The sequence below is a fragment of the Bos javanicus genome, chromosome 19 (genome assembly GCF_032452875.1).
Source record: "Bos javanicus breed banteng chromosome 19, ARS-OSU_banteng_1.0, whole genome shotgun sequence".
Lineage (NCBI taxonomy): Eukaryota > Metazoa > Chordata > Mammalia > Artiodactyla > Bovidae > Bos > Bos javanicus.
The window spans coordinates 39,837,335-39,858,376 of NC_083886.1; the positions used below are offsets into that span (position 1 = coordinate 39,837,335).

General features: G+C 51.0%; 1 protein-coding gene across 2 annotated transcripts; it reads left to right on the forward strand.

Moving 5' to 3' along the window:
- Positions 1-9,087: 9,087 nt before the first annotated feature.
- COPZ2 (COPI coat complex subunit zeta 2) lies at positions 9,088-18,575 on the forward strand. Of its 2 annotated transcripts, none has more exons than XM_061391524.1 (9): positions 9,088-9,219; positions 9,871-9,945; positions 11,560-11,641; positions 12,336-12,427; positions 12,875-12,930; positions 13,627-13,704; positions 15,618-15,669; positions 16,266-16,304; positions 18,246-18,575. In XM_061391524.1, exons 1-9 carry the CDS (start codon positions 9,109-9,111, stop codon positions 18,291-18,293), a joined length of 633 nt encoding a protein of 210 aa, XP_061247508.1. In that variant the 5' UTR covers positions 9,088-9,108; the 3' UTR covers positions 18,294-18,575. The 2 variants fall into 2 exon arrangements, with proteins under 2 accessions (XP_061247508.1, XP_061247507.1); XM_061391523.1 differs by lacking the exon at positions 18,246-18,575 and adding an exon at positions 16,943-18,238.
- Positions 18,576-21,042: the final 2,467 nt, after the last annotated feature.

The following is a 21,042-nucleotide window of genomic DNA, read 5'->3' on the forward strand; positions in this document are numbered from 1 at the left end:
TTGGGACGTTGGGGATATGAGCGATGTGGCATAATGGGTGATTTTCGTCACGATACAAACACCTTCTCCTCTCTCTGCTCTTCCCCCGCCTAACTTCCCACGCAGGTTAGTTTTGTTTTTCAGAAACTCCTCAGTTTCTAGTGTTCTCCGATCTCTTCTAACCAACATTTTTTATTTTCGAACGTTGGTTTACTCCAGCATCACCTTGGGGAGTTTTTAAGTTTGCATATTTTGAGGCATCACACCAGAGTTTCTAATTCACTTACCCTGGAGTGGCAGCGTGATAACCTCGCCCGTTTAGTAAACGACCCATAGTGCGAAAACCCCTTTTAGACAAGCACTGAGTTGGAGTTCGTAGCACGTTGTTCCTAGCTGTGGGACAAAGAGGAGTCGACTCAAATTCTTAACTCCTAGAAGATCCTGCTAATCTAGTGGGCAAGTCATTGGTCCTTGTACAACGAAGGACAAGGCCAACTGATAACTCATTTGATGAGGTCGAGTCCATCACATGTTTGGAGTTAGGCAGCTAAATCTGGGATGGTTCACAGATTATAAATCATTTTCACTATACAGACATAACCATTGAATTCTCTGAAAACTATTGAGCTACCCATTTCAAAGATGGATTCAGAGAGCACATGTTTTTTTTTCTCTGTCTTCCAGAAAATGCTAAAATATGAACTCCATTGAGGACTAGAATTTTGTGCATTAACGGTTGAATCTTCAAAGCCTAGAACTGTGCCTGCAATAGTAGACACTCAATAAATACTTGATAGGAGTTCCTCAAGGGTCTAGTGGTTAGTGAGAGGGGCTTTCACTGCAGTGACCTGATAGGGAACTGAGATCCCACAAGCCCATAGGGTAGCTATAAATAAATAAATAAAATCTGAAAAAAAAAAAAAAAGCCTTCCTGAATAATTGAAGGGGAACTCAAGCAGCCCTGTGATTGAAAGTTCTTGTTAAAAACAGAAATTAATCCTTGGAGCAGGTGTGGTTTTGGAGGATATGGCATATTATCAAGAAAGTGGATGACCATTCAGCCCCTGAATAAGACCAATATTGGATAAAAATGAAGGAGAAATTAAGGTGAAACCAGTAACTCTAAAAATATATCAAGGGGGTTGGTTGAGAAGAAAATATTTTAAAACCAAAGTATTAGAAGATACCAAGGCTAGACTAAAGTTACTGGGCTTAAATACAAGACTATTTTGAGAAGATAGGAGGAACTGCATATGAAGTGTGGCCATCTGTTTGACATAGCAAATAGAGAACAAATTTAAACCTTGACACAGTTCTGAGAAGACAACTGAGCAATCTTTTATCTAGGGGGAGTCAGGGAACCTTAGCACCAACAGAACTGAATGTGTTGGACAGTCTGTATTTTCCAAGTTTCTTTTGAGCTGCACAGTAGGGTACCAGGTGTCTGGGATGAAAAATAAGGTCATTAGTACATGTAAGAGTAACATGAAATCAAGATAAATGTTTATTGAAATGGCAACTGTGGGTGGGAAAGCTACACCAGGCACATCACATGTGATATTCTCACATCACTGTGGAAGCCTTAATTCACTTGGTCACTTTTTAATCACTCACAGGTTTTGCCCTCTTACCCATTGTCTCCTTTCCTTTCTCTCCTTTCTGGGGTCTTGGGTCTGGAGAGAGGTGCAGGCACTGAGGATAGGAGGGGCTCCCCGTTCATCCTTAGAGAAGGGGTGGGGAGAGGTGTGGAGAGGTCTTTTGTTTTGCCCACACTATCCTGTTCATTCTCTTTTCCCTCCCAGCTTCAAGTACTATGTTTAAATGTGTATAATAATTATTTGAGCGTAAAGTGGGAGAGAGCTGAATTGGGAACTGTTTTGCTGGTTAAAGAGTGACTAGGGATAGTCAGAAAAAGTTTTCTGCTTAACGGTTACTGAAAAGGTGGGAAGAAAAAAAGGAAAGAATTGCTGGCCCACTGCAAGGGCTAATGAGAATCGAGATGTAGAGACACTGTCAGCAGCCGGTGGTGAGGCCTGGCAGGGTGTGGGCGCCCAGGATATTTAATAGTACTCTATGTAGGAAGTGGAGATTGAAAGACTGTCTTGTCTTCCACTCTGTCTATAGAGTTTCAGATCAAGTCTGAGCAGGTGCAAACCTCCTTCCCAGAACCCACTCATTAACCTTGTAAAATCCAGGGTGTATCCTTCTTCACCCAGGAAGCCTCCCTCTCCCCCACATCCCCCCCCTTTCTCTGCCTGAAACAGCTGTTAACAGGACAGTTACCCAAGAAGCAAAAGAAAGATCCCGTGCCGATGTGTCATCAGTCCTGGTATATCCATTAAATCAGACCGAGAAGCCCACTGGAAAAAGTGAGCGCATGCACTCACTCCCTGAGGGAGAGGCTGAGAGCCACCAGTCGAACCAGGCCCTGCTGAGGAGACTCAATCCAGGCTGCTCAGGAGAGAAGGCAGTGGGAAGCCAGGAAGCTAGTTAGTTCTAATGCACAAGAATTCGGGGTCATACAAAAAGCCAGCTATCCCTGGATATCCCTCCTGCCCCAGTGATATCTGTGTTGACCCACCTTCCTCCCTGGGGAAAGCTCTACCGTGCAGGCATCCTCCAGTCATCCTGCCATGATGGCTTCTGCCAAGAAACCCTGGGAGAAGGGCACGTGGGAGGGCAGACTGGCTGCGGCTCTAGTTCTTCTGGAATAGCAGGAATTGCTTTTTCCCCAAAGGGGAAACTCAAATCTTTCTGCTCTCTTGTGGTTTCCTTTCTTTAAAAATGTTTTTAAATGTTGTTAACCTATATAAATATTTTTCACCACCACCCCCCCAACTTCCAACTAATCCAGGGGAATCCTGAGATTTTCTTACAGCCCTTTTGAGAGATTCTAGGATTACACCCTGTCAACACTAAATGTTACCCTGTTTTGCAAGGAAATCAATTAGTTCTCCAGCTAATCCAGACATCTGGCCCCCTTTCTTACATGGTAAACATCATTAGCAAGCTTGTTACCATTAAACCATCAAAAGAGGTTCTACAAGCCGGTCTCTTCCCTGTGTACCCCTCCCACTGCTGTCTTAGAATATTGCTTCTCAACCCTGGCTGCACATTAGAATCACCTGGGGAGCTTGTAAAAATTATCAGTGCCCAGGTCCCACCCCCAACCAATTAAATCAGAGCCTCCCAGAGCAGCCCTGGGCATCAGGATTCTGTAAAAGCTCCTTAGGTGATTCTTATGTGCAGCCAGAGTAGAGAATCACTAGCTTGGAGCAAGAATCCATGTTGAGTAAAAAAGAACAGCAGTGCTAATCATGGGCACAGACTAGAATCACCACCTGACTTTAGGATGTGTTCTTTCTCAGTCCTAACATGCTCTTGTCCTGGACCTATCCAATGAAAATGCTTCACTGATCATTCACATCTTGGTCTAACATTTTATGAAGCTGAGTTCAGTGGTCCTTGTATGTCTCACCATGTTGTCCCAAACAGTGTTGGGTAATTCTGTTTGTGTAGCTCTCAGTGTGGCATGTCACAGTCAGCGAGGTGTTATTGTGATGTGGGAAAAGTGGGTGTTTTAGACTCGGTTGCGTTCAAAAACTTACTAGTTGGGCCCTCTGAGATGAAATGGAGATAATATACATATTCACCAAGTTTGAAAATCTGATCCTGTGTATAAAGCCACTCATGCACGGGTAGAGCTAAGGGTGAGGTACCTTTTTTGCCCAACTCTTTCTCCAACCCACCTCACAGCCTGGTTATCCCAGAGAAAACCAAACGTCGAAGACATGAGAGCTGTCCTTAGATGGTCAACTGGAAATTCGTCCTGTAGAAAAAGGATGGAAGCTTTCGTTTTTTCTCTGGAGGATGCCACAAGCACATACAACCACACCTCACATTGCACACACACCTCCCCCTCTTGACATTATAGCAGGAAGGAGAGAGAGAGGCTGTTACCCAAGGGAGCTGTTTCTTCTTGTCACACAAGAACAGATGCTGAAATCCTAGGACAGACAGCACTGAAATGCGGCAGCAGGAGGGTGAGTCAGAGGAAATGGAATTGTCTTACCTCCAAGATACAACCAAGGCCCAGAGGGAAACCTATTTGAATCACTAGCCTCCTGGAGACTCCAGAGGGCAGGGACATGTGTGTGTGTATTTTCACGACCAGTTCTGAGTCCAGCTTCTCCCCTGACCTCAGCAGCTTAGAGATGCGCGCAGCACCTCCTCCTAGCACAACCTGTTCCCCGCACCCCCAAGGCAGGAGAAAGCCGGGAAACAGCAAGCTGCTTTCTTTTTGAACGCAGCTCTGGCTTCTTCTTTCCGAGAAGGCTCTCCAGCAACTTTTCTGTTGCATTCACATGCTTCCCAAGTACTGTCAGCCTTACACTAAAGTCCTCATGGGGTGATGTTCTGTGGGGGCCATTGTCCCAACACCATTCACACTGAACTTGTATGTTTACACAGAACCCCCATTAAACGGGTGCCCCAGGATGGAGGGGCCCTGAGGAGGGAAAGGGATCAGAGGAAGGAAAGGAGTCCTAGGTTCTCTCTTGAGGGAGTTTACTGAAGAGTCATCGTTGGCAGAAATCTCTTCCTTGAAAAGTTCTATTTGAGCGCTCTGGATTTACTTATTTCCCAGGGCACTTAAGCAGTAAAGCAGTCCAGATGATGTTAACAATAGCAGCCCAGGTGGTGATGCTGAGGACTTTGTGGTTCCTAAGCTTCTCTCCCTGGCCTCCTCTCTCATCCCCAGCCCCTCTGTCCTCTCAGCTAGTCTCCTGTAACTGACTCCTCCCTCTTCTCTACCGGAAACCACACCTGCTAAGTCCCCAGTCTTCCTAGATCTTCCTAGATCTCCTCTCCTGCAAGCTTACCCTCTCCCACTTTGGGTACCATCCGCTATACAGAGGCTAGAAAATGCCCCGGAGGCTTTTGGATGCTGTCTTTGTAAACATGAACTAATAATGGACTAGGTCACAGAATATTAAAGCATGGAAATAATCAAATCAGGATTTTTAATAACATATTGAGCTGGCATGATCATTGACATAACGTCTGATGATCTGGAATCCAAACAAAATACTGTCTTTTCCGCCATTATACCAAATAGCACTGATTAATGTTCATTATTATAAGTCTGGTAGCCTGCAGGGAAGATCTGGATATGCCTTCTACATCATCATAAAAAGACATTCAGTAGATGTTTCCACGGATGTCTGTGTGGCTTTTCCCCTCATTTCCTTCAGCTCTTTGCTCAAATGTCACCTTGAAGGCTTTCTCAAATGACCCTAATGAAAAATGGCAATTTCCCCGCCTCTCCCCAACCCCTAACATTCCTGATACCCTTTCCAGATCAATTTTTCTTCATAGTATGCACGCATGCTAAGTAACTTCAGTCATGTCCGACTCTTTGTGACCCTATGGACTGCACCCCACCAAGTTCCTCTGTCCATGAGAATTCTAAGGGCAAGAATATTGGAGTGGGTTGCCATGTTCTCCAGGGGATCTCCCTGCCAGGGATCGAACCTGCATCTCTTAAACATCTCCTGTATTGGCAGGTGGGTATCGCCACCTGGGAAGCCCCTTTTTTCACACGGTGCTTATCACCAATTCAAACATTACTATTTTATTCATGTATCTGTGTACTGTGGGTATTGCACAAAAATGCATGCACACAAATACTTGAATAAGCTCCATGAGAGCAAAGATTTTGTTTACTTTGGCTGCTATTGCGTCCCAGTGACTAAAAAAGCAACTGGCACATGGTAAACACTCAATAAATATTTGTGCAGCACATAAAATATGGTTCCATTGAACCTGCCATGTGCCAGGCCCTGTTTGGGGCACCAGAGATTCCACAGGCACATTATTTCTGTAGGACATAACACGTGGTACAGAGAAGGACCACACATTTGTTTGTAAACAAATTAGTAAAAATGGTATTTAGAAATTAAGTACAACAGAAGTAGGGTGCTGAGACCCAAAGGAACAGCAAAGACCTATCAAGTTAGAGTTGGTGGTTGTTAGGGCCTTTTGGTGATGACATTGAAGCTGAGATAAATGAGATAGCTTGATACTATTCAGCAGAGGAAACCCTCATTCCCCAGTCACAGGGGATAAGTGAATGTGGTACCCAACATAAGACGACCTGAAGGGAAGAGTGGAGAAGAAATTCTTGGTCTGAAACCTGGGTTCCACCTCCACTCAACTATTGATTAACTAAAGGATCTTGAAAGATCACACAAACTCTGAGTTTCCCTTCCTTAAAATGGGGGTGAGAACACCAACCTCATAGGTGTAAGTTATATAATGTACCTTAAAGAGTTTAACTGTAAAATGCATGCCTATCAGTTCAGTTCAGGTGCTCAGTCGTGTCCGACTCTTGTGACCCCGTGGACTGCAGCACAACACGCCTCCCTGTCCATCATCAACTCCTGGAGTTTACTCAAACACACGTCCATTGAGTAGGTGATACCATCCAACCATCTCATCCTCTGTCGTGCCCTTCTCCTCCCACCTTTGATCTTTCCCAGCATCAGGGTCTTTTCAAATGAGTCAGCTCTTCACATCAGGTGGCCAAATATTGGAGTTTCAGCTTCAGCATCAGTCCTTCCAATGAATATTCAGGACTGATTTCCTTTAGGATGGACTGGTCGGATCTCCTTGCTGTCCAAGGGACTCTCAATAGTCTTCTCCAACACCACAGTTCAAATGCATCAATTCTTTAGCACTCAGCTTTCTTTATAGTCCAACTCTCACATCCATACATGACTACTGGAAAACCCATAGCCTTGACTAGACAGACCTTTGTCGGCAAAGTAGTGTTTCTGCTTTTCAGTATGCTGTCTAGGTTGGTCATAGCTTTTCTTCCAAGGAGCAAGCTTCTTCTAATTTCATGGCTGCAGTCACCATCTGCAGTGATTTTGGAGCTCAAGAAAATAGTCTGTCACTGTCTCCATTGTTTCCCCATCTATGTGAAGGGATGGGACCAGATGCCATGATCTTAGTTTTCTGAATGTTGAGTTTTAAGCCACCTTTCCCCTCTCCTCTTTCACTTTCATCAAGATGCTCTTTAGTTCTTTTTTGCTTTCTGCCGTAAGTGGTAGTGTTATCTGCATATCTGAGGTTATTGATACTTCTCCTGGCAATTTTGATTCCAGCTTGTGCTTCATCCAGTCCAGCATTTCTCATGATGTACTCTGCATATAAGTTAAATAAGCAGGGTGACAATATACAGCCTTAACGTACTCCTTTCCCAATTTGGAACCAGTCTATTGTTCCATGTCCAGTTCTAACTGTTGCTTCTTGACCTGCATACAGATTTCTCAGGAGGAAGGTCAGGTGGTCTGGTATTCCCATCTCTTTAAGAATTTTCCACAGTTCGTTGTGATCACACACACACAGTCAAAGGCTTTGGCATAATCAATAAAGCAGAAGTATATGTTTTCTGGAACTCTCTTGCTTTTTCGCTGATCCAACAGATGTTGGCAATTTGATCTCTGGTTCCTTTGCTTTTTCTAAATCCAGCTTGAACATCTGGAATTTCATGGTTCACATACTGTTGAAGCCTGACCTGGAGAATTTTGACTATAGTGATGGGTAAATGCCTGCTGCTGCTACTGCTAAGTCACTTCAGTCGTGTCTGACTCTTCGACCACATAGACGGCAGCCCACCAGGCTCCCCGTCCCTGGGATTCTTCAGGCAAGAACACTGGAGTGGGCTGCCATTTCCTTCTCCAATGCATGAAAGTGAAAAGTCAAAGTGAAGTCGCTCAGTCCTGTCCGACCCTCAGCAACCCCATGGACTGCAGCCTTCCAGGCTCCTCCTCCATGGGATTTTCCAGGCAAGAGTACTGGAGTGGGGTGCCATTGAAGTACTGTTAATTTCCCACTAGCCTTGAGGATTCTGAAGCTAAAGTCCTCTAGTATACTTAATGGGTTTCCCTAGTGGCTTAGGCAGAGAAGGCAATGGTGACCCACTCCAGTACTCTTCGCCTGGAGACTCCCATGGACAGAGAAGCCTGGTAGGCTGCAGTCCATGGGGTCGCTAGGAGTCCGGCACGACTGAGCGATTTCACTTTCACTTGTCACTTTCATGCATTGAAGAAGGAAATGGCAACCCACTCCAGTATTCTTGCCTGGAGAATCCCAGGGACAGAGCAGCCTAGTGGGCTGCCATCTATGGGGTCGCACAGAGTTGGATAAGACTGAAGCGACTTAGCAGGAGCAGCAGCAGCAGCAGTGGCTCAGGGATAAAGAATCTGCTTCCGATGCAGGAGATAAGAGTTCAATCCCTGGGTTGGGAAGATCCTGGAGAAGGAAATGACAACCCACTTCCGTATTCTTGCCTGCAAAACTTGATGGACAGAGGAGCATGGGGGTCTACAGTCTTTGGGTTTGAAGGAGTCGGACACGACATAGTGATTAAACCACCTAGTATACCTAGGCCAAAGGAACCAAAGCATGGCAAAGCCTGATGCCATTCACAGGTGGAACATTTGAACTGCTGGGTATCTGTCTCGTTTCAGACTGTGTCCGTGTCTGCAGAGGTGTCCGGGCGCCATGACCCCCTTCCCCAAGTGGCGGGAGAGGCATGGGAGAAACTCTACTGCATAGAGGGGTCTCTCTAGAGCTGTCCTCATCTGCTCCCGCTGCTAGGACCTGTCTCTGAAGTCCAAAGGATGACCTGATGTGTTTGTGCCAACGGTACCTACCAGGAGTCCAGAGACAAACTGGACTTTGCCTGTGCTTTCTGACGGCCTCAGGGCAGCCTGTGGACGTCGGTGCAAACCAAACCCACAAGCCAGAGAGAAGGCAGGAGAGGGAAAGGGGGCCGGTCGGGAGAAACTGAGGATGCCAGGAGCTCTGGGCTTTGAGGGGCCGAGGAGGGCGAGGGGAAGGAGAGCCAGGGGGAGGAGAGCTGGGGTGTGAGCGCAGGGCGGAGAGGGCGGGAAGGGAGAGGAGGGAGGGCGAGGAGGGAAGGGCCTCGGGGAAAGGAAGGACACGCGCGGAGGGGCTGAGAGGGGCGGGCGCGAGGCCGGCGGCCGCTGGGGAGGAGCGGCGGCGGCCCGGGGGGCGCGGGGCGGGGCGGGGCGGCGCTGTCAGCGCGAGGCAGCGAGCGGAATGCAGCGGCCAGAGGCCTGGCCACGTCCGCACCCGGGGGAGGGGGCCGCGGCCGCCCCGACTGGGGGCCCGGCGCCGCCCGCCCGAGCTGGGGAGCCCGCGGGGCTGCGGGTACGGAGCGGGCGGCGCCGGGGGCCGGGGGGCGCCAGCTCACGGGTCGGGCGCCGGGGAACTTGGTGCCGCCGGGACTGGCCTGGGAGGGGCGGCGCCCGCGCGGCAGAAAAGTTCCTCCGCGCTGACTCGGGAGGAGGCCGGTGCGGCGTCCGCGTGGGCGAAGTTCTGGAGCTGTCGGAGCGGGCGGGGGACGACTCGGCCGGGCTGGATTGCGTCTCTCCCGGAGGGCTAGGGAGCGCGGGGCCGCCCCGGCGGCGGGCTGACGTGTGTGCTTCTGGAGCCCGACGGGCCAGGGCGCCGGGGGCCGCTGGAGGAGCTCGGCGCCGCTGTCCCCCCGGCCCAGGTTCTGTGATACACTCCGACTCGGGCTCTGGAGCAGTCAGTGCATGACAGAACTTGGGCCCGGACGGACCTTCTGCACCCAATGGGCACAGCGCCCACCCGGGGCCTGCAGTGGGATATCTGCCTGGGAGGGGAGCGGGAACCGGAGTGGTCCATGTGGCATAGGGTTGGGCCGGAACCAGCTGTGGACTTTTGGGGCTGGGGTCGCTGGCCTGAGGATGGACTCCTGGGATCAGCAGATCCCGTAGAGCCAATGACACGGGTCTGCGCTGGCTTAGGGGCCAACAAAGCTCTCCCCCGTGTCAGTTGCAGGAACCTTCCCTCTACACTATCAAGGCCGTTTTCATCCTAGATAATGACGGACACCGCCTGCTGGCCAAGGTAACCTCCCACCCTCACCGGAGGGCCCCTGAAGACACTGTGCCACAGGCCCAAGTCCAGAAGTCCCCACCCAGCTGACTCACCTGGCAGGAGAGACCCCACTGTGGGCTCTGCAACACAGAGCAGCCCAGCTGAGACCCCTCCAAAGGTCATCCTGTCCATCCTCCTGCCTTGTCAGACTGCTGGCCCCAAAGCGGGGAGGGGCTGTCTGTTCTGTTTCTACTCATGTTCCCCAGAATGTCTTCTCACCGTCCTTTACACTGGCCTGGGACCCTGGATTCCTGGTCCCCCAATTCTGAACAAGTACCCTCTGCTTTGCTTTTACAGCTTGGTAAACACTAAGGATTTAGAACAGATAGGATTTTATAGCCCAGATTTTAATCCAACTCTTTCATAAATGAGGAAAAGGTAGTCTAGAAAAGCTAGAGTTGCCTGGAGTCACAGGTACTAATATCAGAGCGAGGGATCCAAACTCGGCTATTTTGACTTGAAGCTCAGGAGGATGATTTTCTCTGCACCAACTATTCAGTTATCTGGTAAATATGCTAGTGATCATGGCCAGGACAAACCAAACTAGAATGATCCAAAAATAAATACCTACCATCAACACAATTAACTATAGTGGGGCTGTGACACCTAAACTAGCTATGAAATGCAATGTAGACTTTTTAGATTGTTTAGGCTGAAACTTTTTGTCTTCATGACATTGCAGTGAGCCTGTTGACCACAACAGTGGCTGGCAGGGAGACCACTAATTTGCCTGCAGATGGGGCACTAGATGGCAAAATCTACATTCATAAAATGGAAGCTGAGCTGACCGTCCCTTGCCCTAGCAGATGGTCAGAGGTAGCTCAGCAACCAGAGGTTCCAGGGCCTCCTCCTGGCAGATCACATCCATGTGCAAATGCAGGAACTGAGTCAGAGAGAGAGTCTTATCAAACCCAACAAAACAACATTGATTTCGTTAGGCAGTGTGTGCCAGGAACTCTCCCTTAGAGAGTTCATCTTCACCATAGTTGTCATTGTTGTTTAGTTGCTAAGTCATGTCAACTCTTTCAACTGTAGCCACCAGGCTCCTCTGTCCATGGGATTTCCCAAGCAAGAATACTGGAGTGGGTTGCCATTTCCTTCTCAGGGGATCTTCACCATAATCCTGTCTGAAGTCAGACCATCACTGGCATTGCATCCCAGCTCTGTCCCTTAAACTGTGAGGTGTCAGGGAAGTTACCCCATCCATATAATGTGGATAATAAAATAGCTGTTATGATATTATTGTGGTAAAGAGCCCCTGGCTCTGCCTTCTTTCCTGTAGACTCAGGTTAGTGTAGAAACAATGTGGCCTAGTGACTGCCCCAGCCATCTGCTGAATGCACAAAGGCCTCCAAGAAATCAGGACAGGACTCCAAAAGCAGGCCTCAAAATTCCTCTACTTTTTATGACTTTCTTTGCTCAGAATTTGTGTTTAGGGGGAAATAGCAGACAGGCGTAGAGGGCAGTCAAGAGGAGAGGGGGCATGGCAGCAGAGTCCCACTTGGCCAGCACCCTGCCACCCATCCAGGGAGGAGCCAGATCCTGTGGAACGGCTGTCACTTTTTCTCCTTCCTTTCCTTCTAGTATTATGATGACACATTCCCCTCCATGAAAGAGCAGATGGCCTTCGAGAAAAACGTCTTCAACAAGACCAGCCGAACTGACAGTAAGTGTCCTCCTCTTCCTTGCACAGAACCCTCAGATGCACACCGTCATCTCCGCCTGGACGCAGCTGTCCCTGTCGGCCTCACGTGCCCACAGGCCATTCACTTTTCTTCAGAGGTGCTTTTTCCTCCCCTTCCCAGCTGTTCCCTTTTCCCTTCTGGTGAACCTTCACCCTCCTCCCCATCACCAGCACACACACACACCCACCCCCTACCGCCATCTGCTCCCACCTACCTGCTTCTGGCATGCCTGGAGTCCTCTCAGTGGAAGAGGCCACCGCCAGCCTGGGGGTCAGAGGCATTGCACATGTGGGTGAAAGGTCAGCCTTAAACCAGGTTTGTTGACTTCTCAGAGTGAGGCAGTCAGGTGCTAGGAATGAAGTAGAGGGTTGGAGCAGGGACACAGAGTAGCCCAATGGCAGTGTCCCTAGTGCCCGTCTTTCCAAGGGTTCTAGTCTTTGCAAGGATTCTTTTTTTGTTTGGCCACTGCTTGTGAGATCTTGGTTCCCAGACTGGGGATTGAATTCCGGCCCTTGGCAATGAAAGCACAGAGTCCTAACCACTGGGCTGGACTGGAATTTCCTTTGCAAGTGTTCTTGGGAAGAAGAAGGAAATAGGGGGAGAGGTGCAGAGCTGGAGATGGGCAGAAGGGGCCAGGCAGAGGTGACCAGAACTGAGACCCCGTTTCTCTTCTAGGTGAGATTGCATTTTTCGGGGGCATGACCATTGTCTACAAGAGCAGCATTGACCTCTTCCTGTATGTGGTGGGCTCATCCTACGAGAACGAGGTGAATTCAGGAGGTTGGGGAGACAAAGAGGGTCTCTCTGTGGGGGAGTGGCTTGGAGTCTGGGGTAGAAGCTGGGCGGCTCACCCTTGGTATCCCTGCTTCTAGACTCTGGGGAACTGGAAGCCTCCAGAATGGTTCTTTCTGGAACAATGCATATCCATGATACCCCTCCGATTCCTTGGGTACCAGAAGGAGTCCTCTGCCGGGAGCTTCTGTCTCTATTATACATCACTGGAGAAGGATGTATTCAGTGTCCTACAGCAGGCACTCCAGTGCTTCCCAGTTCAAACACGGGGAGGGACCCTCTCAGGTCAAGTTGCAGCCAGGCTCCAGCCTTATCCTCCCTAGAGAGGGGCAGCTGTCCAACAGTCAGGTTCTGAGGTTTCCTCTGGCCTTCTCAACCTCAGTCTCTCTTGTTTTCCTCCTCCCATATCCACTCCTCACCAGCTGATGCTCATGTCTGTTCTCACCTGCCTGTTTGAGTCCCTGAACCACGTCCTAAGGTGAGTGAGGTCCTCTGTCCTCCAAGGCTCCCATCCCCCAGACCTTGGTACATCACAGGCAGGATGGTTCCCTGCTTTTTCCTTAAGTCTCCACAAGATGAAATCTGGAGCCAGAGCAACTTCCTGCAAGGCCCCTGCCCTTTACCTGATCAAACAATGGTATGGCCAGAAGATGAAGTCTGGAGAAGCTAAGTGATTTGCCTGAGGTTACAGGTTGTTTATATCAGAACCAAGATTCAAGCTCAAGGTTTTTTGACTTGGTGCTCAGGGTGATTTTCCCTCCATTCCCTTTGAGTGATCTGGTATCTTCTCCAGTGAACATGGCCTGGGTAAATCAAACTCGGATAACCAAAAATAAGTGTTCACAGTCGACATGTGTAACTACAATAGCGCTGTAGTACCTGAAGTGCTTTAGGGTGGAAATAGGATCAGTGCCCAAAGCGGCGGGGGCAGCGTGGGTAGAGTTGAGCATGAGGGGCCGAAGGAAGCAGACCTGTCCTCTGCTCAGGAATCCCTTGCCCAGGTGCCACCCTCACTCCCCTTGACATTCTCCTTCCCTGTGCTTGTGGGGGGACAGGGGCTGGAGGGTGCGGAATGAGGCAGTCTTTGGAGAGAGCAGGTCCACCTCACTAAGGCAAGGACCTGGCTCCTCCCGGCCATGCCACAGGGAGGTTCCAGAGCTGTGTCTTCTTTCAGGAAGAACGTGGAGAAGCGCTGGTTGCTAGAGAACATGGACGGAGCCTTCCTGGTGGTGGATGAGATTGTGGATGGCGGGTGAGGAGTGGGAGAGGAAAAGGGACTAGTCAGGAACCTTCACAGTGGGAGGTGGCCTTGAGGGTCATCAGCTCTAGGTTGCACCGAGCATGTTGTTGGCTCTCTGGCCAGCTTCTCCCTCCCTTTCTCCAGCATATTCCCTGTGATCCCATCCCCCAAGCCCACTCATGATGATGGAAGTTGACTTCAATGTTAGCCAAAGTCAAGCACACAAGAAAGTAATCTGATGTCAAACTATGGCTGACTGTTGACCAGGCAAGGTTTTGAGGGAATGGTTTGCTCTCCAATGCCCAGGAGAAGCAGGCAACACAGACACCCGCCCTTCCTGGAAAGACTTCATTCAGGCAGAGCCCTGCGGCAGCTACACCTCTTGCTCTTAGAGGTTCACTCTAGCATCGACTGCATGCATGACCTGGGCTAGCTGTTTATTTTCCTTCCTTTCCCCAGCTTTGAAATGGAGACAATAAGGAAACTGCCTCAAAGGATGTGGGATTAAATGAGGTGATGCAGGTGAAGTTCATAGTTCTCCTTCAGTAAATCTTATCTCCTCTTATTGGTGTAAGATTATAGTCTTAGGAAGCTGGGAGCTCTTATGAGAGGTTGGTTAGTGAATTTCCAAGGGGGGATTGGGCAATATTCAGGGAGAAAAAGAAGTTCTGGCTCTGGGGCAAAGGATAATGGAAACGGATCACCTGTGAGACATCCACATGCCTGTGATTACATGCATTTAATGGATGAGGAAACAGAGGCTCAGAGATTTAAGTGACTTGCCGAAGGTTACATGACTAGGGGGATGGCAGGGCCAGGATCTAAAACTTGTGCATGTTTCCAGAGATTGTGCTCTTCCCGTGGCACTGATGCACATTGCTGGGGGACAGGGGCCCCGGGACATGGGGTGCTGTGGGGTTCTTCCCTCCACCCCTCCCTCCTTTCCTCTTTGTCTGTTGACTGCCTGCTGCTGCTGTTGCAAGGCCTTGTGCTAATTGCTAGGACCCAACAGTGAGGGAAATAAGATCAGGTTTTGTGAAATATAAAAGTTGTATATAAAATTTGGTGTGGAACTTCTTCAAGAAACACAGTTACAAATATAAAATGAGGTGCAGGGCTTTCACAAGGGAGATTGTAAGTTTTATCAGCTTCCCATCTGTACCTCTAGAAAACAGGGAAGCATTCGTGGAAGCAACATTTGGTCCTGAACCTTGGCCTGGAATGGTCGCTGTAAAGGACCTCTCGTGAGGGACTTCAGGCTACAGGTGCCCCTGTGATGAGCCTGAGAGAAGGTCTCTCACTTCCTTCTGCCCTATAGGAGGCTCACTGGGTGAGGAGGAGCGGTCACTCAGTTCCTGTGGACCCTTTCTCACCCACAGTGACCAACTCTTCCCCCTGCACACCCCCCAGGGCATCATCAAAGAGTGCCAACTAGCCGAGAAATGCCTCCATAATTGGGTCTGTCAAAAGGGAAGTTAAAAAAAAAGGGAAGGTAGATTCTGATTTTGCAGTTCCTTTTCTTTCACGTATAGCACAACCCCATGGCAGAAAATAATAGTGAAACCAGATAGGAACCCCAGGGGGCTTCTCTTCCTTCACTGCTTCTGAATCCAACCTTTCATCCCAGAGGTGAAGTGAACTTTGTAGAGCTCTCACTTTTTGAGCCCCTGCTTTTGACAACTTGATCGATCTAGACTGGACTACCCTGGCCTGATCTCTCAAGTGTTTGCCCAGTGATGACAAAGTATGTGAGAATCAGGGCTCCGTGGTGAGGGAGAGTTCTGGCTTGAGGAGTATGGGTGGGCCAAGTACCTTGGAGCGGGGATGTTGCAGAATATGGCAGGGAAGCAAAGGGCTTAGCAGGGAGCAGAGTCCAGGGAAAGCATGGGGCTGATTTTCCTCCTCATTTCTCTCTCACTTTGTAGCGTGATTCTGGAAAGTGACCCCCAGCAAGTGATCCAGAAAGTGAATTTTAGGGTAAGAGTCATCCTGCATCCCCCCTTACTCCCATCTCCTCCAGGCTCCCCTTCCCATCGTCTGTACTTCCTGTCTTCCCTGTGTCTGGGCAGAGGGAACCCAAGCTCCTCTAGCAGAAGCAGCCACTGGGTTGATGCACTTCTGGAGGGGAGCAGCAGTTTGGAGGGATGTCAGCCAGTAAAAGAGATCTCTGTCCTCTTCCCTTGGCCAATTACAAATACCTCACCCTCCTCCCTGGTGGGAAGTACAGACTGAGGAAATAAATAAATCCTCACAGAGACACCTGGTGGCTGCCTTGCCTTGAACTTGGCCTTGGAGGGGAAGAGATGGAATCTCCCCACCCAGTTTGGCTTCTCATGTCTGGATGAGAAGGTCATTTTAATCCCCCACACTCTCCACCCACCGTGTCCCAGAGACATCCCTGAGGATGCTGGTTTCCAAGGGCTCTAGAACTTCCCCTAAGTGACACACATGCAGTTCTGGATCCCCTGATCACAGCATCCGCTCACCACCCACAAGCCCCTTTCTCTCACCTGTCTTTCGTCACCCGCTACCCTTGCCCTGGCCTGACCACCTTGATTCTGCTTCCCCCATAGGCGGATGACAGCGGCTTGACGGAACACAGTGTGGCCCAGGTAGGCCCTCTCCATCTACCTTGGCCAGAGATGGGCTAGAGGGAGGAGAACAGAGCATCCCAGGGGGACCCAGTGGGGCTCTCCAGGCAGAGAAGTCAGGGATGCAGGAGGGAAGGGATGACTGTGTCAGGCCACCTCTTGGAGACAGTCCACTGGAGGCTGCCAGGGTCCCCATGGTAATGTGGAGCTTGGGTATTAATAAATGATGATGCCTTCCCAGCAGTTCACCTTATCTCCTAGCTGGGTATAGTTGGGTCAAAGCCCAGGAGGAGCTACCCACGCTGGAGATGGCTGGGTCACTTGTTCCCCAAGCAGTGTGGGGGCTCAGGCCTCTGGAAAGGATCCCAAATAGGAGTTTTCTTCTAACCCCTCACCCCTGCTCTTTAGGGTCCACACTGAGGTTGTTAAGGGACACTTAAATCCACCGTGGGATCTCATTCTCACCGCTGGCACAACCAGTTTGGGCTGCACCTTGTCCCTGAGTGTGGAAAAGTCCATGCCCGCCAGTCCCCTGCATGGTCCTATCTGATGGTGCATGTGGGATAGGGCTGAGGTTTCCAAATCTACGGCCTGACTGGTTTCCCGGCTGCTCAAACTTCCTACTTGTCAGGCTTGACCTCCATTCTGTCTGCCCGCAGGTCTCTCTGCCCAGACTAATCCTGCTTTTATGGAGCTTCCTGCCCTGGCACTAACTACCTCGTGCTGTAGTGGCCAACGCTGAGATGGGCCCATGCCATTCCGTGTGGGGCTCCAGGTGTGGTGCCCTTTGCTGTACCTGCCCTTCATGCTCACGCGGCCTCTCCCTTCCCAGTTCTCCTTGCCTCCTCCTACCCTGATGAGATGAATGCAGCCACATGGCAACTTTAAGGGCTAAAGAGGTTAAGGGGCAATGAGCAGAGCAGATAAGAACAGGGGCGCTGGTGTGAGTCATCCAAAGGACGCATCTGCCTTACCACCTACAAGCTGGGTGGCCTAGGGCAAGTTATTCTACCTCTCTGGGCCTCGCATAATCACAGGACACTCCTTATAGAGTTATTGTGAAAATTAGACGAGCTAAAGCATGGAAAGCTCTTGGCATACATCCTGTTTTCCATGGGGGAAAGAATGAAGACAGCACTTTTAATGGAATTCTTGAGTAAACACCAAGGGATGTGCAGGTAGTGAATGGGAGACGAAATAAGGAGAAAGGTAGATCTTTACTGAGAACTGCAGGAGAACTCCAGGTCCAGGCTGTCCCTGAGAGAGGAGGGGGAGTGGGCAGGAAGAAGGGACATACAGTGTGGGATCAGCCTTCTTGCGGTGGGAGTGAGGCTGGATGGCTGGAGGGACAATCTAAGGGACATAGGTGGGGTCTGCACCGTGTTTGCATGGTGTGTGCACAGTTGCATGGATCTGTGTAAATGTGGGGCTGAGGTGGTTTCGCAGCAGGATATGAAAGTGAACACATCTGAGTGCAGGTGGCCTTCTGCAGAGCCTGCCCAGGAGCCCTTTGCCAGCTGTGCCACATCAGCAGCAGCTTGGGGTGGGGTGTTGAGGACTTACTGCCAGCCAAAGCTAGAGCTAGGGGTTTGCTGAGGTGTCTGGGCACAGGAAGTGTCAGGCCTGGGCCCGCCTCTGCCTGGACGTGGCACTGCGGGTGGAAGCTTGCATGGCATGGTGTGGGGGAGACAAGGCTGCTGCCACACCCAGGGCTGCAGATGCTGGAACCAGAGGGCAGGCTGGGCCAGCTCCCATCTGGGCTGGTTGCTGGCTGCAGCCAGTTTGGGCGGCTCTTTCCGTCTTGATGGCCCAGCCCCCCTTAAAGCAGGCAGAGATGAGCTGCTGCCACCTAGTGACTGGGGATCGCCAGGACATGTATCCCCCCCACCCGCCACTGCACTCTTAATGTACTTGAATTCCACCCAGTAATTCTCTCAACCTTCCACACCCCGCCCTCCCCAGGTTCTTCAGTCTGCCAAGGAACAAATTAAATGGTCGTTACTGAAATGAAGGCTGTGCATTCAAGGCTCCTGCCCCCAGACCATTCCCCCAATCCTAGCAAAAGCACAGAGACCCCAGGGAACACTAGAAACCCATGCCCTCCCAGAATTGACTCCCGAGGTCTCCGGCCAGGGACTTGAAATGCAGAGATTTGGCTTCAATACTGAGTCACCCCTTCTCCCTCCCCTGGCCTGCCCTTTGGGCATTGACAACCAGCTGAGTTGCCTTAACTCACACCTTAGGCATCCCTGGCCCCAGAGCCCAAATAAACCTGCTTTTGTCTCCTGCCAATGGTCTCTTTCTCTTTTGCCCTGGAAAGTGTGTGTGTGTTCTGATAAGGGCTTCTGCACTCTGTGGCATTTTCCGGATGCCCAATACTAGGTGTATCTTTGTGGCTGTGTGATTGGGGAGGAAGTGGGTGAAGGGAAAGGAGACGATTTAACTTAAGTGAGGCGGTGCGTCACTGACACTGGGGCCCTGTACGTGGTGTGGAGGGCTAGGTATGATTGTGACAGGGTGAAAGAGTCACAATGGGAGAAATGGTGCATTTGGGAAGAAAAGAGCAAAAGATACTACACGTGGTGGCCGCACTGGGATTCTTCAACTCACTTTTTCCATTCTCAGTCTCCAGAAGGGAAGGGCGTAAAGGTTTCCTCTGGACAAACTGAGGAACAGCACGCCTGTTTTTCTTGGCTTGCCCGCGAAGTTGCCGCGGAAATCCAATGCTGGCATATACCCTGGGTACTAGAGCGCTGCAAGCCTGGCTAGGCCCAGATATTAGGGGTGAGGAGACACCGACCCAGCTCCCACCTTGCATTTGTGTCCAGAGCACCTAGCGCGCCCGAGGGTGAGAAGAATTGCAGGTACAGGAGAGGGATCCTATAGGCAGATAAGAAAGATCGAGTGACTTTCGGGGGTCACGACTCCTCTTCTCTCTCCCTGTTCCAGAACCTCCCCCTTTTCCCTTTTCTGCGTGGCGTACAGAAGTCCCTCAGAGTGTCGATAACTTTCGGCCCGGGATCGCTAGTTTCCCCAGATCCAGAGCCAACTGCAGATGCAAGTTCACGCCCCGCCTTGGCTCCGCCCCTAGGCGCCCACCGCCGCGGGGAGCCGGGTCCCGCGACTTTATCCACGATCCTATAGCGCCACCTGGAGGGAAAGGCGGGGAACGCGCTCCCTCCGAGTCCCGCGCCCCCTACTAACTCCGCCCCCAGGGTGGGACAGACCCCTGCTCCCGCGAGTTAATCGCTAGCCTCCAAATTCAGCGGCAGGGCCGTGCCCTAGCAACCAGCGGGTGGGAACCGCCCTGCGAGCTCCGCTGCAGGCACTGCTCATGAATTTCCGCCTGCCGCTGCTGAAAATGATAGACCCTGGGTGTTAGTAGAAGCAGTCCCTGCGTGTCGGCAAGTCCTACATTATAAAAAAAACTCTCTACAATGGATATTTGTAAATGGGCCTGCCTACTTTTGTAATTAGAGAAAATAATAGTTACATAAACAGATTATAAACACTTTGTACACAACCATTCCAATAAATAATGCAACCCTGAAAAAGGAAAAAAAAAAAAACAAACTGTGCAGTTAAGTGCTGTAGAGTTCAGGGGCCAGTGTGGCGACGGGAAATGAGAGATTTTCCAGAAATACTTTGGCTAATGTTCGGCTTCATCCGGTGTCCGGCTCCATCCACCGCCTCTAAATGACCGCAAGAACCGGAGGGGCAAATTCGCTTCCTAGTAACCCTTCGCGCCCAGTTGGGTCCTGCAATTTCAATTGTGCAGGGACTGGAATGGGAAGGCCCGGCACTTCACACAAACTGGCTCACCGAATACTGTGGACTATGCGGTGCTTGCCCATTTTACTGACAAGCACACCGAGGCTCTGAAAAGTTAAAGTGTTTACGACAGTTTCTGCAGAGCCGGGACCGTTGAAAAGAGGCGGCTTTCCCACGCTCCCAATCCTAGGGTCTTCCGACCCCCTCGCCCACACAGGGACTACACTGGGTTAGGAGGAATGAGTAGAGGGGCCGTGGTAATGCGGAGAGGCAACCAGAGAGGTGTCCTTGCCCTTTATGGCCAAAGAACTCTGGGGAGGGGGGCTGCAGCGAAGCAGCCGACCCACACCCGCGGCGGGGAGGGGGCAGCTCAGACGGTTGCGCGGAACCTCGGTTGGTGGGAGGGGATCCGGGAGGTCCGGGGAGCGCCGGCAGAATGGGGGTCCGGGACTCCCAAGTTTGCAGGCCTGGCTCTCCCAGGGCTGAGGCGGACAGGCCTACTGCACCCCCAGCTCCTTCTCGGCGCCCGCAGCCTCGCGGAGCCGCCAGAACCGCGGGCCTGGTTGTCTGGAAGTTCTCTCCGCTGGCCCTGCCTCCCCCGCTCTCCCGTGTGAGCGCGGTCTGAGGCGCGCAGCACGCGAGGGTCGGGGCGCCGTCTGCTCTCAACCCCTGGGCTCCTTTCTGCCCTCGTGGGCTACCCCGCGGGTCTCGAGTATTTGTGGGTAAGGGACTTCAGGGCGCCCCCATTTCCTTCTGTGAATTGGCACCGGGGACGTCAGTAACCCAGCCGGAGGGCGCACACTGAAACACTGGCCCGGGGCTCAGATGTAGGGGGGGGACGCTATCCACACCTAGACCGAGCTAGGGACACAGAGGTAGTACCGCCAGGCCCTTGGACCCCTCTTTATACTACACTGAGCCGGCAGTCCCCGGCTTTCCGGCCATTGGCTGGCAGGAAGGCTGAGTTGGTCTGATTGGCCCGTATCCA

Bases quoted from the DNA above. Each gene is read 5' to 3' on its own strand.
- COPZ2 (XM_061391523.1), top strand. From the start codon at position 9,109: ATGCAGCGGCCAGAGGCCTGGCCACGTCCGCACCCGGGGGAGGGGGCC. The intron at 9,220-9,870 runs GTACGGAGCGGG...CCCCCGTGTCAG, and splicing joins GGGAGCCCGCGGGGCTGCGG to TTGCAGGAACCTTCCCTCTA. The intron at 12,931-13,626 runs GTGAGTGAGGTC...GTCTTCTTTCAG, and splicing joins TCCCTGAACCACGTCCTAAG to GAAGAACGTGGAGAAGCGCT.